This window comes from Oratosquilla oratoria, chromosome 42, assembly GCF_046742065.1.
Source record: "Oratosquilla oratoria isolate Oo_2021 chromosome 42, ASM4674206v1, whole genome shotgun sequence".
Classification (NCBI taxonomy): Eukaryota; Metazoa; Arthropoda; class Malacostraca; order Stomatopoda; family Squillidae; genus Oratosquilla; species Oratosquilla oratoria.
The window spans coordinates 5,392,828-5,415,882 of NC_134818.1; the positions used below are offsets into that span (position 1 = coordinate 5,392,828).

Consider the following 23,055-nt stretch of genomic DNA (forward strand, 5'->3'; position numbering starts at 1 on the left):
TTTTATCTTAGATTCTTGTGTATCAAGGCATCTCTGATGGTCAGATGCAACACAGCAAGACACAGCACATCTACAGCAGGGCCCCCCTAGTTCCAGCATTCCATCCCACTCTTGGCTTTACCGATACACATGGGAAATTTGGTGGCAGATTGTTCCCCCATCACAGGAGGATTAAAAAAAGTTAAGAATCATAGAAGTGGTGAAAGATGGGTTCACAGGAACAGCACAAAGGAGGGACAACAGTAGTACAAAAGAATTATCATTTCTTTTTGAATGGAGATTCTTAACTCTAACATAGACAATGGATGTGAGGTTGTATTCTATATGGGTACTCCAAAAAAGTCCTTAAGACAGTATCCACATGCTACTATACACTCAATATTCATTACTACGATACCATGAACCTCAACATCCAGCTCTGTGACAAAATTATCACTGATATTCTTCAAGCTGTGAGACCAATGAGAAGCAAACTCTCATTTACCTGTTGTTGGGGGTTTCCAGAAGTTGTCAGGCTTGGCCCCAATCTCCTGCATTTCATATTGGCAAATAACCCGAAGTCCAAAACTGAAGGCCGAGGAAGGGAACAGACTCTGAAGGATGGATAGAAAAGAGAAAATTCACTTTGTTACTTTTCACAATGGGTTTCAATGGATTACAGTGGCAAAGCATAAGACCATTCAACCTTGTATCTGTGGCAGGAACCAACAGAATTATCCATCACTGTGATATCTCCAGAACATTATGCCTACAAGATGATTATCCTTCTTCGTCATTTAATCTCACTGCGATAACAGTGCCAAAACCATTTATGTGAAGGGCACGTTAACTATCCAATAACCTCCATTTGTTGCTAGTATGACTTTCCTATGTTGAATTATTGCTAACACACCTGCAGGAATTATTTTCACCTTTGCCGTACCTAATGTAAACATTGAAAAAACCAAAGTTTATCCACACTTGTCAAAAATGTCCCTGTAGTCGACACGACGTCATGTAGCCCTCAGACATTCTACAAGAAAATTATAGAAAGTGACACATAAGCCTTTGTGAAAACCTACTTATCAAAAGACTGATGAAACCCCTTAATCTGTGGATACAAACTGACTACTCTAACCCTAAAACTACCACCATCTCCATTTTCATAGCCAAGTTACATTATTTGTGAAAAAATAAAATATACACTGTGTCACACAGCTACGAGTGGTTGAGTACTCACTAGAAGAACATAAGCGACGAAGGATGTGGTACTATACAGGAGCGACACACAGACGAAGGGCGTATTGAAGACCATCACTCCCATGATGCCCACAAAGATGGCCAGCACAGAGGAGGTCATGAGGCACGTCAACAAATAACTGCAGTAGAGGAGGAAGAGTTAAAGGATAATGACGTCACTCCAGCTGACATACATTACATACACCTCAACACAATAAGCCCAGATATTACATAGAGTAGTAAGTTACCATCCCGAATTTTAACAGTAAAAGGACAGAAGAATTAGACAGCTTTCACAGACATCAAGTAGACAAACAACCCACATGTCACAGGTTAGGTGGGTGGGTAGGTAGTTCAGTAGTTGAGTATATATGAGTGTGTAGGTATGCATGTATGTATGTATGGTATGTATTCACCTAACTGCAGTATACAGGAAAGGGGCAATGCTTGTTGAGTCCTGTCTCCTATTCTCTAATTTTCTAACATACCTAAACTCAAATTCATATACAGTTCCAACCTATATCTTTGATTTCCAATTATCATATTTAGATTTGAACTCATGGATTGTTTGAGCTTGGGCTATATCACCTAAGCTATTCCACATATACATCTACATCCACTACAAGAACTACCCACCAGAAGGCAATAATGGAGACTCCGTAAGCAAGCAGAAGGGCGAGCAGAAGGCCGAGGTCCGAGCGCGGTTGAAGCCCTCCGAACTTGAGGATGAGGGCGATGGGTACCAGCAGCACGAACAGCTGCAGAATGGCGAGGCAGGACCACAGTAACAGGTCCACCCACTGCAGCTTACCCATGACCTCTTGCAGCTGCAAAAAAGAAAAACCGCTTTAAAAGCAAGGATAAGCAAGAAAACCGTGTTGCGTTGCATGAGGAAGCAATATGCCATCCACCTGCCATATCCAACTTTGTATATGCACATGAAAGAACTTAGCAATGACCAATCAAATAGATATATATGAACAAACACCTGTGCACGAACTTACAAAGAGCAAGATCCCTAGTCCTATTACACCATCCCAGTTTTTTGCCTTTTACAACTCGCACGAATTCACAGCGGCAGGTATCTTTCCTCCTCACACCACAACGGACACAGGGGAAGCCAAAAAGATACTTATAGGAGTGATAGGGATAATTGTAGTATCATCATTCCGCTTGGAGTAGAGATTTTGCTCTATAACAGACAAATAATATGTGACTCTAGTCCGTAGGGGCGCCCCAAAACAGTTCCTAAAGCATTGGCTGCATGTTACTATGCAATTACTACTGTGCAATAACGTCCAGTAAATACCCCAGTATGGAACAACAAGTATTCTCATTCCTAGCCTTTACATGCAACAACAAAATACCTACAAGGTATTACACCAATACAGATTCACTGTAACTTCTGCTACCTGTAATGCCTTTCTTCGCATCTACTGCTGCCACCTACGAGTTCTGTCCACCTGTAACATCCTCCGTTTGCTTCTACTCTCATCTCATAGTACTGATCACCCGTATTTCCCTACCTTCGCCTGGATGCCCACCTTAGATTTCTGTTGGTCGTGACGCACTCACTTCGTCTCTATTCACACTGAAATGCTTTCATCTTACCTGCTGGTTCTTGGACTCCTTCTCCTGCACACGGTCCTTGATGAGGAACATGATGAAGGCCGTGAAGGCTACGAAGGAGAAAAGTGTGGCGAGTACTGGCGAGTCGTTGAGGCCCTCAAGGAACCTTCGTCAGGAGAAATGGATGAGAAAGAGAAAAACAAAACATCATTTAGAGGAGGTGAATGAAGATGTTATTATTCAAATTAATGATAGCTTCAAAGTACATCATACTTACACCTTTAAACATCAACAAAAGTGGGGACAGTCACTACTAGTGGGGGTAAAGGTAGATTTCCTTTTTTTTATCAGGGATATGATGATGCATGCAAACACACACATGTATATATACATACATACATATACATACATACATATACCAAGGATTTTTCCCCCTTACAAGTGAGGTAGCCAAAAAGGAAAAGGCATAAAATCATTCCCACCCATTCCATCCCTGAATACACTCCACACCCCTCCACCCTCCCTCTTATCTTAGCACCTCCTGGATGAGGAAAGGGACAAAAGGTAGGGAGGTGCTTAGAGTGAACTCTTTAAATGAAAAGGAAAAGGAGATGGAGTACAAGAAGCTGAAGGAGGAGTGGGAGGGAGTGAAGGATAGAGTAGAGCTAGATGTGGAGGAGGAATGGGGATGGTTCAAGGAGGGAGTCACAAAGTGTGCTAGGATGGTGTGTGGAACAAAAAGGACAGGAGGAAATAGAAGGAAGGGTAGTGAATGGTGGGATGAGGAAACAAAGAAGGTTGTAGAAGAGAAGAAGCGAGCTTTCACAGATTGGTTACAAAATAGGACGTGGAAGTTATATGAGAGGTACAAAGAAAAGAAAAGAGAAGTAAAGCAAAAGGTAAAGGAGGCAAAGAGGAGAGCAGATGTGAAGTGGGGTAAGAGTATGACAGAAAATTTTGAAAGTAATAAAAAGATGTTTTGGATATATATATATATATATATATATATATATATATATATATATATATATATATATATATATATATATATATATATATATATATATATATATATATATATATATATCTTTCCATTTTATATTGACAGCTGTTCATGTTGTGTCGGAATAAGATGAGGATTGATGGAGAGGGAGTTGTGATATGAAGAACAAAACATATTAAAATGATTCTGTGCAAACACAATAAATATTACCTGTCCTGTGCATGACATGGATATGGCTGTTGCTTCGTCTCCACTACATACGATGGCGTATGGCCCAGAGATCCTGCCGGCACATGAGAAAAATCAGTGTCTGAGCTCACAGGATGTGATTCTGTGTGTCTGTTTGCACATGTGTGTGTGTTGTTAAATCTGTGATGTGTACATCCCATGCACCTAATTAGTTGTGCAGAAATCTCGTGTATCAGATCCTACATATGTTTGTTCTACTAATATGGGTGAAACTTTGGTTGATTATGGCTAAATCCTATGTCATAATAAGGTATCATTTTCTTCTACATGAGCCTGTATCATTTATATCTGTTACTCTAAACTATTATGTTCATTTATAAGAATACTGTATTTGTGTTTCAAGTATCCACTGCGTATATGCCTCTATTACCTAAGTCTAGTTTATGTAATAGGTGGTGATGTAAGAATATTTTTTTTGTATCCCTTGCATAAGCAGATCAAGGACCCAATAGGAAATAAGCCCGTGTTATAATGTAGGTTCATCATGCTAGGAACCAGCCCCCTTGTATTAACCAATGAGCTGCGAGTGTGTAACCCAGTATCAAAGACCAAGACCCAATAGGAAATAAGTTCATGTTATAATGTAGGTTCATCATGCTAGGAGGAACAAGCACCCCTTGTATCAACCAATGAGCTGTGAGTTGCCTTTGGGCACCTCCCCAGGGCTACCCAACCTGTCAGATTCTTATATGCCTGCATTGAGATTAGTACCCTCTCCCCTCAGTCTCATAGCAATGAGCCAAACTAATTAAGACTTAGTTTGTAGTGCCGCTTTTATAAGTGTGTGCAGAGTAATCTAGTTATTGGGGCTTAGGAATTTATTAAGATTTCAGAAGTACTTAGTAAACTATGATGTCTTATGTTCAATCCCATTACAAGATTTCAAGCTTGAATATTTTTGTACTTCATTTCAGAGGTCGGATGCAAACTGTCACACTGTATCAAGTTATGTGGTGTTAACCTATACTCATGTCATTTGCCATGTGTTATGGTACTTTGTTTTCATGTTACTTAAATTTACTTTGTATTAATTTTCATATAATTTCTAAACTTACATCTAATTACATTTCTTTACATTAAGTTGAAGAGTTTCATTTTCCGTGTTGTCACCATAGGGTGGCAACCTTGATACGTGCATGTGCATGCACGTATACTGTTGTATTTACTTAGTTGTATTATATGGGAAGGGGAGCTATGTCTGCATGTATGTGTGCTCCCCACCTCAGGGGGGTTGAGAGACGAGAGTCGTCACTTACCTGTTCTCTCGACCAACTGCTCTTTAATGATGGCATCGTCCAACAGTTGCTGTAGCTGCACAAAGCCACGATGGTACCTCATGTTTTGAGCCACTCTGTTGTATGGGCCGGGGCGCCAGAAACTGTGGGGCAGGGCAGGACAAAAGACCTTTAAGCTAGGGATATCTGTCACTAAGGGTTTCTCAGCCTATCCATATGTCAACTTAATCAATCCATCAACCTGGTATCTAATCAATCTGTCAGCCTAATCTATTCTATAACCAGATCAGCTAGGTCACATTGTCAGCCTGTTGATTCATTAACTTGGATGATTTGTCAGCAAGTTGAACTGTCGTCATTTTGGATTTACCAACCTAATCATTCTATCAGCCTAGTCAATCAGTCAGCTAGATTAATCGGTTAGTCTGGTTGATTTTTCATGCTGGTCAATTCGGAAGCCTGGTTGACCTATCAGCCATGTCAATTTGTCTACTTGGTTGATCTGCTAGCCTGGCTGTTTTTGTAAGTCAGGTTGACTTGACAGTCTGTAAATTCTGTATGACAGGTCAACCTGTTAGCCAGGTCTACCTGTCAGCCTAAATGATCCATCAGGCAAGTTGAATCCCTCAGGTTTGACAATCTGTCAATTTGGTTGCTATGTCAACTTAATTTGTCAGATTGATTGATCTGTTCATCAGGTTGGTCGATCAGCTTGAAAGATCCATTGGCCTAGTCAATTTATTAACCAGGTCAATCTGTCAACCTGGTTAATCCATCCAATTGGTCATTCTATCAACCAGGTTGATCTGTCAGAATTGAAGATCTTTCAGCCCAGCAGATCATTAGCCTAGTCTATCTTTCAGTTTGGTTCAACCTCCGTAAGGTCCTGCAAATACCTGTTTCCGGACAGCAGGATATCAAGTATATTATCCAAGTTATTGGAAATTAGGCAGTGAGACCGTCGGGCTGTGATGTTATCATGCACACAATGATTTCCTTCTTTATAAAGGAGACGAAGACTCACAGTGGCAGGAGGTGGGCAGTGTTCGGGGAGTTGTCGTAGTCAAACCGAAGGCGGTATGAGATATTCTTCGGAAGCGCCAAAGAGCCTTTCTGGTTGATCTCGAAGACGATGCCTGCCGAGGACGACAATAAAAGGAGAGGACGGAGGAGGAATTGGAAGGGAACGAAGAGGAAACCAGTGTTAGTCTCTTATAAACTTATGTGAATCAAGAAAAATGTACATTTGATGTTTCAGTGATGTTAATGAGTAACCAAAAGGCTATTGTCTTTTGTGTTATATATACCATAGGTAGTTATCGTGCATTCATCCTGATTTGGACTTGAACTCACCTGCGAGGAATTCCTTCCTCCGTGCAGCATCCTCAACCATCTCAAGCATCTCCCCCTCATCAGAAGTACCCTCAAAACGATCCAGCAGGAGGCAGTCGAGCACCGACACAGCCAAGTCCAGGAAGACACCCATGTCCTATGGGACAAGTGGCACTGCTAAAAATCCTCTAGCTTTCTGGCTTGATATACATTGATGGGCAACTTTTTTTTTTTTTTTTTAGCCTATCAATCTAATGGATGGATGGGGTGAAGGGGGCTTTGGGGAAGAGGGGAATGTCTGTTGAGGAAGGATGGGAGAGGACAGAAGACAGGGGTGAATGGAGAATGGTTGTATATGGATGATGTTGTGATGCATGAGGTGGAATGGGTGGGGGGATGGGGGGTGAGGTAGTATGTGTGAGCAAAATTTGACACAGCCCAAAGGGATTTCTCCCCATCTTCTCCTTTTATGCATGGGGGGACGGAGAGGGGGGGTCGCCGATTTAATGAAGCGGCCTTGCTGTGGATGTGCTGTGACTTGTGACACTGCTTCTGACCCAGGGCAGTGGACAAGGTGCAGGGATGACCCGTCATCCAGGAGGTGCTAAGATGGGAGGGAGGGTGGAGGGGAGTGGAGTGTATTTAGGGATGGAATGGGTGGGAATGATTTTATGCCTTTTTCTTTTTGGCTACCTCCCTTGTAAGGGGGAAGAAGCCTTGGTATATGTTTGTATTAATTTGATTATTCCTTTCCTTATCTATTTGTTTAATGTTTTGTTTGCACATTTACTTTTCATTTACATGTTCATTTATTTACTTGCTTATCTATTTAAATGTTTATTAATTCATTTATTCATCATTTACTTCTTTATTCATATATCTGTATTTTATATATTTGTGTACAGATTTATTTATTCAGTGATTTATATATATATATATATGCTATTGGGGTAATTATGATTTTAATATTGTCAGGGAGAAAAGTATCAGAGGCATAAACATAGGCATTATGTGGTATATTTAAAGTTTTTTGTTTCAAGTATATTGATTATGGGGGTTATGGGCTTTTACCGGTCGTCTATCCATAACTTTTGGCATTTTAAATCATATCACTGTCATTTGCACCATTGTAATTTATGCCGTGGGGTACAGCCTAATTCCTCAATTTACCTTCTGTGAAAGGCTCCTGGGACCCCAGGAGCTAATGACAAATGCCTGTGTGTGATGGCCACGTAAGATTGATGGCAAAGCAGCCACTTTTCAAAACCTGCCAACCCCCTCACCTCCATCATGGTGTGCAGCCCCAAGGGGCTTAATATACTCTGTGTCCAGCCCCAAGAAGCTTATACCCTGTGTCCAGACTGGGCCAAAGACATCTCTTTATAAAAATTTAGTTTTATTTCTTGAACTTTTCCACACATGGTGAGCTAACAACCTGTGACTGCTCCCTACCCCATATAACTTCCATCTGATGAAAAGAGCCCAAAGCTTCTTCCCAGATGGATCTGGGGGTGGGCCAGAAGACTTTTGCCAGCTACTATGGGGTTGTGGGTTCCCCCGACTCTGTGAAACACGAAGCAACAATTAGTCACAATTACCTACCCCCGGGTCTTACCTTGGCCGACTGTGAAGTCAAATCTGGGACAGAGTTGTTGGTGATGGCATGGAGCTGTTGGAGGGTCACACCATCTGACAGCTGGTTCAGGAACCCCACCACCCACGGTGCCTTGACAGCTGTGCTCAGCTTCTATAGGTCATAATCATTGCTTTCAGTTCAGTTGAAAACAAAACAAATCTGTATGCAACATACAAATCACAGACACACAGTTGAGAAAATATCCTACTTTGCTTTGCCTTGAATGAGGTTGATGGAGTGTCCTTATTTTCTCTCTCTCTCAAAAAAAAGGGGGATGGGGGTTCAATCTCACTGAGTGGGACTCACCTCCAGGTTATCAACTTCATGACTGGATGAAGACATCTGGACTCCTATCTGCTGCACCCCTGCCATAATCCCCCTCAGCCGGGCCACCGTCTCAAAGGTTGTGTTGGCCTATGAGGAGGAAGAACAAAAACAATAACTTTATTGGATGTGAAAAGACAGACAATGAATTGCAAATAAATAAATAAATAAAAATGTACTTGTACTGCCATTTTGTGGCCAACAGTTCACAAGCACTTCCATCCTTGATGATAATATTGCCCTGAATCAACCAATGTGGGGCACCTGCAAGTGGCAGTTCTTTCCCAAATACTCCACTCCCATTCACCACCCCTCCCTCTCTCATATCTTGGGTCCTCCTGATGATGGATCATCAAGACATTTCCTCACATCCTCCTTGTTCCACACACCAACTTTGCACACCTTGCGACTCCCTCCTTGAACCATCCCCATTCCTCCTCCACTCCTAATTCTACTCTATCTTTCACTCCCTCCCACTCCTCTCACAGTTTGTTTTTGTACTCCTCCTTTTCTTTCTCATTTAAGCAGTTTATTCTGAGCACCTCCCTACCTTCTGTCCTTTTCTTCTTTTTCCATTTATCCTCCACTCTCAACTTACCTTCCACCAAAAAATTATCTGGTATTTCCCCACTCTCTCCCTTTAGATTGTATACATCCGAAAATCTTCCTACTCTTCTCCTGATTACCGTCATATCCATTAAAGCCCTATCTATCACCCTTCTATTCACCATCCTCTCCCATGTGTACTTATGCTTGATTTTCTTCCTAAACACTGTATTTGCTATCATCAACTCTCTAGACATATGTCCACCATCAACTCTCTACTATGATTTTTTTCCTGAGAGAAAATATTTATTAAATGCCTTGCTCATTTTTTCCTCTGAATCACATTACACCATGTTTTACCTCCCTGTCTTGACTCACATAGACTTAAGGATTAAATGGAAATATGTATTCCTTTAACCACGTGTTTCCACAATACTGCAGCCAATTTTTGCACTGAACCACACATAACATGAACCAGGAACTGGAACATAAAAACTATTGGTGATACCATTTTTTTTTATATAATTTTGGATTTAGCAAGCAAAATTGCATAAAAAACAAGTCTCTTTTCTTTGGACAAATTCCTTGTTGACCAGTGTAATTAAAATCATGACTACTGGATTTCGTATTACACAAAGTTATCCTTTGAGAAATTGCTCACCTGAGTTATGATGCGTTGGGTGAGCACATTGTTGGGAGTGTAAAAGAGTTTCCCCCTGATGAGCGGACGCAGATAGTGGTAGATCACCTTTCCACCTGGCTCCTGTGCTAGCTGGTCATAAAACCAGCTGCACACCCCTGATACAGCTGGAAAAGAGACATTAAATTTAAATGTTGGAGTCTTATTCAGCAAGTAAAAATCCAATTGTTTTTGTGTATTTACCTCACCATCCTGCCATTCATACATACATATCATTATATGCATGCACACACAGTGTGGAAATGATCATGATAAGAGTTGATAATAGTGACATGAAAAGTAGAAAGTTTGTGGTGATTTATGTGCCCCCAAAAATGGGTTCTTGGAAAGAGAGCAATTATTCTAAAATGTTAGAAGATACAAGGCATTAAATGAGATGCTGAAGGATGGAGAAAACATAGTACTTATGGGAGATTTTAACTGCAAAGAAATATCGAGAAGGTGTATACTTAGTGCTGGTTTAACAGAAGGTGCAGTGAAGTAAAAGATAGTAGGGATAAAGCTTGAAAAGATGGAAAAATATAAAAAAAAAACCTGGAAAATGGCAAATATATATCAATCTATGGAATGAATATGTAAAAGTACGCAGGGAGGAAAGAAGAAACTATGAAAAAGACATAATAAAAAAAGCAAAGGACCAACCAAATTTATTCTGTCGATATGTGAACAGTAAACTAAAAAACAAACAGGAAATAGTAAAATTATGCCATGGGATTATAGAATACACAGAAGATATTGAAATGGCTGAAGTCATGAACAAACACTTCAAGTCTGTGTTCACTAGAGAAAATATACAGCATTGGGATGAAAGGAGTGAAGTGAGATCCTCCCCATGAGAGAAATAATTGTAATATGAAAAGAAATAATGGACCAAATAATGAATCTTGATGTCAGGGAATCCCACGGCCCAGATGGAATTACAAACTGGATACTAAAAGAATGTAAACATGAACTAATAGACAAAATATACAAGATAATAAGCTGTTCACTCTAATAAGGAAAAATACCAGAAGACTAGAAAATGTCAATATCGTACCAATATATAAAGAGGGAAATAATGAAGACCCAACAAATTTGGCCAGTCTCCCTTACAAGTACTGTAGCCAAAATTTGTAAAAGAAAAAGTTATCAAAAATAGATGGACAAAACATCTGGAGAACAATATACTAAATCCGAGACAATTTGGATTTAGACAGGGAAGGTCATGTGCCACAAATTTGATCTGTTTCTATTCAAAACTAATAGATATAATACAAGAAAGAGGTGGATGGGCTGATTGTGGTTTCCTAGATTTACAAAAAGCTTTTGATAAAGTACTACACAAAAACTTATTAAGAAAATAGGAAACCATTGGAGGGAAAACTATTGAAATGGATGGAGGATTTCTTGCATGGAAGAAAAATTATAGTACTTAGAGATAAGAGTTCTACTTGGGAAGAAGTGATTAGTGGTGTCCCACAGGGATCAGTATTGGCTCCTATACTGTTTGCTATTTATATAAATGACATGGATGAGGGTGTAGAATGTTACATGAACTTCTTTGCAGATAACGCAAATCTGCTGAGGAAAGTAAGTCCTGAAACGGACTGTGAGTCGCTACAGAGAGATCTGAACAGGGTCTGGGAATGGAGTCAGAAGTGGGAAGTGGACTTCAACATTAAGAAATGTAGCATAATGGAATTTGGAAAAAGTAAAAAAAAACAAATATAAGGACAATATAAAATCAGTACAAAGGAAGTAAATAAAGTGGGTTCTGAAAAAATATATACTGTATGTACCCTCACCTCTTTTTTGTACTTTCTTGGGTGGCTTTACAAGGCCGAGACTGTCGGACATAGCTCTAAGTGGGTATCCGCACAAGATGCGACCAGAACGTTCCAGAAACTCCTTAGCTTTAAAGAGAAAGCAAGTCATTAGCAACAGTTGGTCATGGTGTAGGCAACATACTATAATACTATGACACATTATGTACATGGCTTTGCAATAGAGCATAAGGTGATTTCATTAATCTTCTGAGAGGCAAATGGACTCTAGTCTGTAAGGGTATTGATAGATTTAGACCCCGTACAGATTGGAGTCCTATTTCTTCCTACTGAAATGAAAGTTTCTTTATTATATTCTAATTAGCTTTTAACTGGGTACATAGTTTCTTTATCATATTCTAATTAGCTTTTACCTGGGTACATATGTATTATGTACATATCTGGGTAAAATTACAATATTGCAGTAGAGTTCACTAAGGTCAAACTTACATGACAAGGACTCCAGGGAATCAAACCTCTCCTTCAGGGACACCCCAGAAACCTCAAGCTCCTCCAGAAGGTCTACAACTACATTGTGTATGGCTATCATCTTGGGCCACAGCTCCCATGCCTCCGTCAACATCCTGACAGCGGTCCTGACTTCCTCCTCTGTCAGGTTTTTGGAGGCCAGGGTCATGTTGATGCTCAAACGGAGCATCTGTGTTGGAATAGAATCAATCTGTCATTTAATCTGTTGTTTTGGTGGTTTTAACTTTTAAAACACATACCCAAGGGGTTTAACAACAGAGAGCCAGGGATCACAATTATGTAACAATGTGTGGAGATTGTCTTCAAAATGAAAGCCAGAGGTAGTGAGATCATCCTTACCTTCTGCATGACAGGTCCAATATCCAGATGGCGAACTATAGCAGTCGCTAGGTCACTGACGTTAGCCACAGAGCAGAGGTCGTTGCTGACTTTAGTGTGAGATATAATTGTGTCCTCCGGCAGGAGGAGAACTTGGGCGAGGAGTTCCTCTTTGCAGACAACGTCCTTCACAGTCCCCTCCTTTAAGGTCACCAGCTGCAGGCCATACCAAAGGGTCTTAAGATATGGGGCCCAGATAACTTCTTCAGTTTCGGATGAATTGAATCAAATATTACTAATTAATTATTGATAATCATTAATGACAGTAATATGAGAGAAACCCTTGTAGGACAAGCACCATCAGTACATACATACATATACCAAAGGCTTTTTCCCCCTTACAAGGTAGGTAGCTAAAAATCAAATGGATAAAAACCACTCCCATCCATTCCATCCCTATATACTCCACTCCCATTCACCCCACTCCCTCCCTCTTATCTTGGCTATTCCTGGATGACTGATCATCCGTGCATCTCCCCCACTGCCCTGGGTCAGAAGCAGTGTTGTAAGACACAGCACATCCACAGCAAGGCCACTTCATTGAATCGGCAGCCCCCCTTTCCATCCCCTCATCCAGGAAAAGAGAAGACAAGGAGAAATCCCTTTGGGCTGTGTCAAAATATTTTTCACACACTCCCTCATCCTCCCATCCCTACCCACTCCCTTTCATGCATCACAGCATCATCCATGATGCTGTGAATAAATCCATGAAAGCCCCTTGTAGGCATTATCCTGACCCCACCAAGTACTGTGTAGCAAAGGCACCAAATAGCAGCTACACTATGTGGGGTGAACAGGGTTGAGAATAAGGTGTGAGGAGGTGAGAACAACAGAGTTCAGCGGTAATGAGGGGAAGGGGGAAATGATACAGATTCTGTGCCTGTAAGAGATACTTCTGTATAGCCCACTCACAGGTCAGAGCAGGAACGTTCTGTGTGGATGCTGATGGCAGGGGAATGGAAGAAGTGAGAAAGATAATGGTATTTACTTTTTCAACAATGTAACCAAATTAAAGAAGGGATAGATAAGAGGAAGTTGTCAGCTGCTGGGAGGTGATTCTCTCCCATGCCCATCTCTCGAGAACACCATAAAAATATGACTGCCATTGATCCCAGTAATGAATAAAAGTAGTTTTAATCCATCCAGTTCAGGGGATGCTTTTCAGGTGAATAAAGTCACTTATCATTAAATGAAACTACCCCCCCCCCCCTTTTTTTTTTTTTTTTAGTACCTCCCAGCTCCTGACAAAGGGAGAGTTACTTACAGGGAAGAAGTTGATGGCCGCCCCTTGCAGGATGGTCAGAACCTCTGGGTCGAGGCCGAGGTCGAAGGTCAGATCAGCAGAGAGCTGGTCCCAGTTATCCACTAATGAGTTGAGAGGGTCTACAAAAGACAAAAGCACAGAGTACATGAGACAGGCACAGCAACTCCTAATGAAGTGCACAACCTTGGGGTCAAGCCCTTTGATGTCTATACTCACAAGTCGGGTCAAGAAGAGCCCAGTCAGTGGCTGCCTCGAGGGCCATGACACCCTCTTGGACAATGATGATGTCGTCACCGATCTCGGAGGAGCCCAGGAGAGGCATCGATGCATTTACTAGTCCCGTGAGGCTGCAATGTAAGAGGTGGAGGGTGAGTTTTGTATTGTATCACAACTCTGAAAAACTTAAAACTGACAGGCTGTCTCTCCCCATAAAAGTTAACTATCTTGGAGATATATATATATATATATATTATATATATATATATATATATATATATATATATATATATATATATATATATATATATATATATATATATATATATATTCTGGATCTGATGCACATTCTCAATGTTGCAACCTTAAGTCTACGATCAGTCCCAAAAAATTCAGTTTTTCAACAAACCCTACAGTTCTGTAGACTCTTCCAACAAGTGCTAACATATGTAATCAATCTCCTTGGTCACACCTCCGGCATTACTATACCATGTCCATCAGTGTGGGTCTCGTCTATGGAAACAAGAGCTGCTAATCCCTGGCCTTCTGGACTTTGCAAAGTTCAGAAGGAGAGAATTGTTGCTGTTCCTGGTTCAAGAACCAAGGGGGCTAGTACATACTTCATAGCCAGTTCTGTCGGTGCCAGAAACTGCATTGAAGTCGCCCAAAACAATATGCATGCCTCATGGTGGGCACTAGTCAACTACAGATTCAAGTTTGACATAAAACATTTCTTTAAAGTTGTATGCCTCAGTAGGAGCATACACTGCAATACAAGAGATGAAGCCTATGGTGTCCCTACAGCTACTCCCATGAGGTGAGCCCCCATCGGTTCGGCCTCACCAGAGGTAAGTGAAACACTCACTACTTATCTCGCCACTGCCTAGTCTTCTCATCTCTGAGAGAACCACTATATCCAATCTAAGCTTCCTGAGCTCTGACAATAAAAAGGGGAGTCAGTCATCCTGGTACAGAGAAAAAAAAATTCCAGGCGTCCACACGGTGAGCCCACCAGAGGTTGACTTGATGTATTTGGTTGCAACACCCTGGCATATACATTTACTAAGTTGTACATTAATCTACCTGTTTGTTCATGCACCTATTCATTTATCTGTTTACTCATTTGTGATGTATAACTTGGATTAAGTTCGGTAGCTTGGGTTAAGTTAAAATCAACTAAATGAAACTTCCTAACTACAGTATCCTAATTTAACTTTATGTAAAATAACAATCTGACTCACTAGCCTTACTCTATATACCCTAACCCTGACATCCTCTAACTTTAACATCTTAAACTAAAGTGATAGCAGCACTCGCAATTCTCAGTAAGACCAACTCACCTGTTGGACAAGTCCTGCCAGGTCTCGTGCTGCAGCATCTGGTTGACCTTTTGGAAAACAAGGAGAGGGTCCGTCTCTCCACTCACAACCTGGAAATGAGTTTTAATCTTATATTATTTCATTAAGTTTTGTACTTTGTTGTTCAATTTTTTTTTTCCTTTTGTATTATTTTTGTGTTTAAATTTAATTTCATTATATTTGATATTATTTCATTTAATTCTGTTTTGTTCTCTTCATCTGCAAAATGTGGACTGACTTAAAAATAACATATATTTGAAAGAAAACATAATATTTCTTTCAAATGTGAGCTTTGATGTGTTGCTCATCAATTGCTTGCTATCCCATATGCAGTCAATGCATTAAGGACTAGTGACACTCCTACAAACCCAAGGTATGCATTATTCTTCCACGACTTAATACTAATCTCCACTCAAAGGAGAATACTGACCACTTAATTTCTAATACCTCTTCTTTCTACTACTTATGCAGTGATATCATAACAATCCACTTTGCAGGTGGGAAGATCAACTGCTTGAATGCAGCACCTGCACCAGGCCAAGAGCATGCCAGGCACAAAACACCCTCTCCCACCCCCTACCCCAGCCAATAAAATAGGCAGCAAAAATGGCCTCTCATAGTCAGTTAGTCCACAAGCTGCCACCTAACCTGATCTCCCCTCACTGTCTATAAGTCCTGTTACTGCTGCCAGGCCAGACCCGAAGTCCCCTATGTCTATAAGTCCTAATGTTGTTGCATGGCCAGGTACTACGTCCCCTGCCTCTGTAAGACCTGTGCTGCTGCCTAGCAAGAACCTAAGTCTTGTGCTGCTGCCGGGCAAAACTCCTTCCACTCTATCTGGCACAAAAAGTCCTGTAGCTGCTGCCAAGCTGTATCCTTTTCACAATGTTATAAGACCTTAAGCTGCTACAGGACATCACACTCTTTCCCTCTCATGCACACGGACTCCTGTTGCTGCTGTCAGGCTGTGCTCTGAAATCTTCCTATCTTCTTCAAGACACTGATCGTGGATCCCCCAGAGTTCTCGACTAGGATCTGCATGACAACGCCCCAGGGGGAGACACAGTGGCTGCCAAGTTCTACTGCCACAGGTCGCCCACCACAACCTCTGGTAAAAGGACTTGCCAAAGGACCCTCGGCTCACCACCACTCTAGTGCCAGCAGACTTGCCATCTACAGTAGGGACCCCGTGGGACCCCCATACCCACAATGCACACCTTGGATTGGCTGTCAGTACCTCCACCCATCTCGCCTTGCTCGCACAGCACAGGTGCTGTAGTTCTAATGGGATGGCCCTCACCTTGGCTACTTGTGCAGAGAAAAGTTCTATTTTTCGGGACAAGATAGCTGCTTGCCACCAGCATACATGTTGGCTGTTCATCCTGCCCAGCTTGCTTGCTTGCTTGTGTATAACACTGAATGTCAGACTGGGAATTTTTCCATTGGCTAGTGTTATCCATTAAATGTGCCATCTATACATGTTTGTCACTTATGTAGATGACACTTCCCATTATAATAAATGTATTTGTTGTGTGTTTGGCCATCTTCCCCCCAACCCAATGCCTAGTACTATCTCCTTAAAGTTATCATTTCTTTCACCTCTGGGGCAATACTGTCCCCAAAGATAGAAGCACTGATGATGGTGATGGAGAGGGGTGGGTGGAATGCCATGCATATGTGACAGAGCAATGGGAGACATAGCGATAAAAAAAGGTAGGGAACCACTGTTCTATTGCCGAGGCTGAATGATATCAGTGCAACCCAGAGAAAATATGACAACGGATTCACTGGGCAATAATGAGCTAAGTGTGGACTCAAAGATTTGAAAGGCAATGAGGAAAAGGACTGGCTACCTTGGACAAGTCAAAGATAGCGCCCATGTCGATAAGGCTCTGCATACTGAGAAAGGCTTCACTCAGGCCGTACGCCAGTGGTTCCAGGGAGAGCTCCACCAAGCTTTCCATTCTCATATCATTAATCTGGTGGAAGAAAAGGAAAAGTTGATTAAAATTTGCATTATGGTAGCTGCAATAAAATGATCAAAGTTAGTGCCATGCCAGTGTACGTAGTTGCCACTATGCCAGTTTACCTCCCCTGATGCCACTCACAAGTAATAATGATAATAGTTACCTCGAGTTTCAGTGGCTAGAAGCCCACTACCCTATATTTGAGAAGTTTAATGTTGAAATGTGAATTGAAACTACATGCATACATACATACATATACCAAGGCTTTTTCCCCCTTACAAGGGAGGTAGCCAAAAAGAAAAAGGCATAAAATCATTCCCACCCATTCCATCCCTAAATACACTCCACTCCCCTCCACCCTCCCTCTTATCTTAGCACCTCCTGGATGACGGGTCATCCCTGCACCCTGTCCACTGCCCTGAGTCAGAGACAGTGTCGCAAGGCACAGCACATCCACTGCTCCATACAGGGCCGTTGGCACAATCACTCCTTCATATAGTCTCCTCTTAGCATCCATTACCAAATGTCTATTCCTCATTACACTTTTTAATCCACCAAGACATTTACTTGCTTCTCTCAATCTACATTCTACCTCCACCTCCACTCCACCTTTTCCTGCCACATTTGCACCCAAGTATCTAAAACTATCCATTTCCTCCAGTCGTTCTCCCTTAATGCTCACTTCCAGTCTGCTGCCCCTTTCACCCCTTATACATCTCATCACCTTACTTTCACCCACATTTATCTTCAGCTTTCTTCTTTTACACACTCTCCCAAACTCTGTCACCAACTTCCTCAATCCCTCTTCCAATCCTGCCACAAGTGCAGTGTCGTCCGCAAACAACAGCTGGCTCACCTCCCATTTTTCTCCATTTTCTTTAACCATCTCCAATCCCTGACCCACTACCCTTGCATTTACCTCTCGCACCACCCCATCCATGTATAAGTTGAACAGCCAGGGAGACATAATGCATCCCTGACGAAGTCCCACCTTTACCTCGAAACACTCACTCTCTCCATTTCTAATCCTGACACATGCTCTACTACTCTCGTAAAAACTCTTGACAACTCCTAGAAGCTTTCCTCCTATCGCGTATATCCGCAAAACCTCCCACAGTGCCTTCCTGTCTACCCTGTCATAAGCCTTTTCCAGATCCATAAAAGCCCAAAAAACATCCTTCACCTTTTCTATAGATTTCTCACCTATCTGTCTTACCACAAAGATCTGATCTACACAACCTCTACCCGTCCTAAATCCACACTGTTCCTCACCAATTACTCCCTCTGTTCCTCTCCTAATCCTCTCAATCAAGATCCTCCCATAAGCCTTCCCAACAACACTTAACAAGCTAATCCCTCTGAAACTACTACACTCACACGTGTCCCCTTTTCCCTTGTAGAGTGGAACTATACAGGCACTCCTCCAGTCCTTCGGCACTACCCTCTCTCCAGCAAACATTAAATAACCTCACCAGCCAGTCCACCATCACTATACCTCCTTTTTTTAGACATTCTACATGGCATCCATCCAGACCAGGTGCCTTACCTGCTTTCATCATCTTAACAACTGCCTTCACTTCATCCTTCCTTACTGAATTGAAACTATCTGAAGTAAATTAGAAATAACTGGTGTGACCATGATGTCTTTACCCTAGAAACACATCATGAGCCAAATCCCCTTTCAAATCGTAATGATCTTTTCCTATACTTACGTTCAGTAAGGACAGAACCAACTACCTTGTGAAGTTGACTAATGTTACCAATTGTATTGCAGAGCTTAGCATTTATTCTCAAGAGAAGAACATGATCACTACTGTTGGTGTACGAATTATATGTATAGGTGAAGGAAATACAAAATTGATAAAAACAGAAATCTTGCATCTGAGGGCTGCAGCTCCAGATGGAGGTGAGGGTCTTGAAGAGTTCTGAAGACAATTGGCAGGAAGATGAAACTCTTTAATCCCCGTTCTGGAGGGCTATAACTTGCAAGAGCCCATGTTGGCTCCCACTATGGAGATTTACCTTGAGAGGCAGATTCCACCCCTCCATATCATGAAGAAAAGCACAACAATTAACCTCAAATGGAAGTCAACACTGTACAGATTAACCTGAGATATACACAAGTCACCACAAATACCGTCATGCTAACCACTACCACCGTAGCCACTACCGACATCAAAACAACCATTGACTTCACCATCATATAGGGTTGTCAACATTAACATCACCATCATCTAGCCTTTATCAACACCATCACCACATTACAAGACTTACGTTGTCAAGTACGTACTCGTAGTTGATGCTCGTACTCAGTCTCTCTGCAAAGGCCTCAACCCCAATCTCTTGAATATATTCATAAAATAGATTTTCTAGGTCTTTGACATTCAAGGTGGCTCGTTTAATCCTCCTTCCATAAGGAGGTTTGACTGTGGATAGAACTTGATCCCACAAGTCCAGGGATGTTCTCAGGCTCCTCCGCCGCCGCCGCTGTTGGATTGCCGAGGCCGCTTCCTCAATGGATTCCTCATCAAATTTTATGCACTTTTTCATGTTCTCCTTGGAGGAGAAGATCTCAATAAATGTGATGTTGGTGCTTCCATAGACCTACAAGGAAAAAAAAGATTATGGTAAAACACAAATATATATATATATATATATATATATATATATATATATATATATATATATATATATATATATATATATATATATATATATATATATATATATACATATATAAAATGGAGAAAAGTGGGAGGTGAGCCAGCTGTTGTTTGCGGATGACACTGCACTTGTAGCAGGATCAGAGGAGGGATTGAGGAAGTTGGTGACAGAGTTTGGGAGAGTGTGTGATAGAAGAAAATTGAAGATAAATGTGGGTAAAAGTAAGTTAATGAGATGTACAAGGGGTGAAAGTGGCAACAGACTGGAAGTGAGCATTAAGGGAGAGTGATTGGAGGAAGTGGATAGTTTTAGATACTTGGGTGCAAATGTGGCAGGAAAAGGTGGAGTGGAGGTGGAGGTAGAATGTAGATTGAGAGAAATGAGTAAATGCCTTGGTGGATTAAAAAGTGTAATGAGGAATAGACATTTGGGAATGGATGCTAAGAGGAGACTGTATTTACCTAGTTGTATTTTGCGGGAAGGGGAGCTATGCTCGTGGTGTCCCGCCATTGTATCTCGCAGTGTCTAGTTTGCTTTTAAACTCATGAATGGTTTTTGTGCATACTATTTCATTATCCAGTTTGTTCCAAGTGTCCAAAACTCTATGTGGAAAACTGTTTTTCTTCAGTTTTCTTCTATAGCTATGTTTTTTTTATTTTCTTTCCATGTCCTCTTGTGTTTCTCTTGTCCCAGTTAAGTAAGGCCTCTCTATCAAGTATCTCTGTGTCTTTCATGATTCTGTAGATGGTCAATAGGTCACCTCTCTCTCTTCTTTGCTCCAGTGTCGGTAACTCCAGTTTAGCCAATCTCTCCTCGTATGATAGATTTGCAAGTGCAGGTGCCATTTTTGTAGCTGCTCTTTGGATTCTTTCTATTTTCTTTATATTCTTTTTGGTACTGGGGGACCACAATGTCACCTCATACTCTAGTCTAGTCCTTATCAATGTAACCAATATTCTTTTTATCATGTCTTCGTCCAAGTATGCAGATGCCATTTTTATTGATCTTAGCAAGTTGTAAGTCTCCCCGACAATTTTGTTAATCTGTTTATCATAGGACAAGCCGTTCGTGATAATTACTCCCAAATCTTTTTCGGATCCTACTTTCTTTACTTCCTTGGTTCCAATTGTATATTTTCCTGATATTCTGTTTTTGCTTTTTCCAAACTCCATTATGCTACACTTCTTAGTATTAAAGTCCACTTCCCATTTCTGACTCCAGTTCCATACCCTATTTAGGTCTTCTTGCAGTGCTTCACAGTCCTTATCAGTTTCTACTTTCCTTAACAGTTTGGCGTCGTCAGCAAAGAAGCTCATGTAACAGTTCACGTCCTCGTCCATGTCATTCATATAGATAGCAAACATTATTGGTGCCGGTACAGATCCTTGCGGTACTCCACTGATCACCTCTTTCCAATCTGAATATTTTTCTCTGAGCACTACTCTCATCTTTCTACCAGTCAGGGAGTCCTCCATCCATTTTAGTAGGTTCCCTTGTATTCCTCCTATGTGTTCCAGTTTTTTTAGTAATTTTCTGTGTGGTACTTTGTCAAAGGCTTTTTGTAAGTCTAGGAATGCACAATCAGCCCATCCATTTCTTTCTTGCACTATGTCTATTAGCCTTGAGTAGAAGCATATTAAGTTTGTGGTGCATGATCTTCCTTGTCTGAACCCAAATTGTCTTGGGTTTAATATGCTGTTGTCTTCCAGATGTTTTACCCATACATTCTTGATTATTTTCTCACAAATTTTTGCTATAGTGCTTGTATGAAGGAGTGATTGTGCCAACAGCACTGTATGGGGCAGAAACATGGAACATAAGGGAGGAAGAGAGAAAGAGTTTGAATGTGTTTGAGATGAGATGTCTGAGAAGTATGATGGGGGTTACTAGGCTGGATAGAGTGAGAAATGAGGCAGTAAGGAGGAGAACAGGGGTGGTAAGGAAGTTGGGAGATAGGGTTGATGAAAGAGTATTAGGATGGTTTGGACACATGGAAAGAATGAGTGAAGAAAGACTAGTAAAAGAGGTATGGAAGGCAGATGTGGAGGGAGTGAACATGAGGGGGCATCCTAGGATGAGATGGATGGATGGGGTGAAGGGGGCTTTGGGGAAGAGGGGAATGTCTGTTGAGGAAGGCCAGGAGAGGACAGAAGACAGGGGTGAATGGAGAATGGTTGTGTTTGGATGATGCTGTGTTACATGAGGTGTAATGGGTGGGGAGATGGGGGTTTGAGGAAGTATGTGTGAGAAAAATTTGACACAGCCCGAAGGTGATTTCTCCCCGTCTTCTCCTTTTCTGCTTGGGGGGACGGAGAGGGGGGGGGATTGCCCATTTAATGAAGCGGCCTTGCTGTGGATGTGCTGTGCTTTGCAACACTGCTTCTGACCCAGGGCAGTAAACAAGGTGTAGGGATGACCCGTCATCCAGGAGGTGCTAAGATAAGAGGAAGGGTGGAGGGGAGTGGAGTGTATTCAGGGATGGAATGGGTGGAAATTAATTTATGCCTTTTTCTTTTTGGCTACCTCCCTTGTAAGGGGGAAAAAGCCTTGGTATATGTATGTATGTATGTGTGTATATATATATAATATATATATATATATATATATATATATATATATATATATATATATATATATATAATATATATATATATATATATATATGATGATATGGTTTAATGTCACAAATTCCCCCTTTACTGGGAGGCTAGGATGGTGCCCCTTACAGGACTCTATATATATATATATATATATATATATATATATATATATATATATATATATATATATATATATATATATATATATATATATATATATATATATATATATATATATATATCACATATATATACCAACAGTTTTTTTCCCTTACAAGGGAGGTACCCAAAATCGAAAGGCATAATTCCACTCCTACCCATTTCATCCCCATCCACTCCCATTCACCACCCCTCCCTCCCTTCCTCTTTTCTTGGCACCTTCTGGATGACAGGTCATCCCTGCATCTTGCCCATTGCCCTGGGTCAGAAGCAATGCAGCAAGACACAGCATATCCATAGCAAGGCCTCCTCATTTAATCAGTGACCACCCCATCTCCATCCCCTC

The 23,055-nt window shown here is 41.2% G+C and overlaps 1 protein-coding gene across 1 annotated transcript in view; it reads right to left on the reverse strand.

The window, feature by feature from the left end:
* LOC143021347 (uncharacterized) overlaps positions 1 to 23,055 on the reverse strand; it is a 172,313-nt gene that overhangs the window by 34,558 nt on the left and 114,700 nt on the right. Inside the window, exons 48-66 of the mRNA XM_076178775.1 lie at positions 19,561 to 19,890; positions 17,173 to 17,298; positions 15,302 to 15,390; positions 13,962 to 14,092; positions 13,746 to 13,864; positions 12,443 to 12,637; positions 12,065 to 12,272; positions 11,597 to 11,704; positions 9,774 to 9,919; positions 8,549 to 8,656; positions 8,222 to 8,353; positions 6,628 to 6,763; positions 6,299 to 6,410; positions 5,296 to 5,417; positions 4,001 to 4,073; positions 2,830 to 2,953; positions 1,855 to 2,045; positions 1,220 to 1,358; positions 485 to 593 (exon numbers count right to left, since the gene is read on the reverse strand). Of these exons, the coding sequence (XP_076034890.1) occupies positions 485 to 593; positions 1,220 to 1,358; positions 1,855 to 2,045; positions 2,830 to 2,953; positions 4,001 to 4,073; positions 5,296 to 5,417; positions 6,299 to 6,410; positions 6,628 to 6,763; positions 8,222 to 8,353; positions 8,549 to 8,656; positions 9,774 to 9,919; positions 11,597 to 11,704; positions 12,065 to 12,272; positions 12,443 to 12,637; positions 13,746 to 13,864; positions 13,962 to 14,092; positions 15,302 to 15,390; positions 17,173 to 17,298; positions 19,561 to 19,890 (2,698 nt within the window). The remainder of the gene's footprint in view (positions 1 to 484; positions 594 to 1,219; positions 1,359 to 1,854; positions 2,046 to 2,829; positions 2,954 to 4,000; positions 4,074 to 5,295; positions 5,418 to 6,298; positions 6,411 to 6,627; positions 6,764 to 8,221; positions 8,354 to 8,548; positions 8,657 to 9,773; positions 9,920 to 11,596; positions 11,705 to 12,064; positions 12,273 to 12,442; positions 12,638 to 13,745; positions 13,865 to 13,961; positions 14,093 to 15,301; positions 15,391 to 17,172; positions 17,299 to 19,560; positions 19,891 to 23,055) is intronic.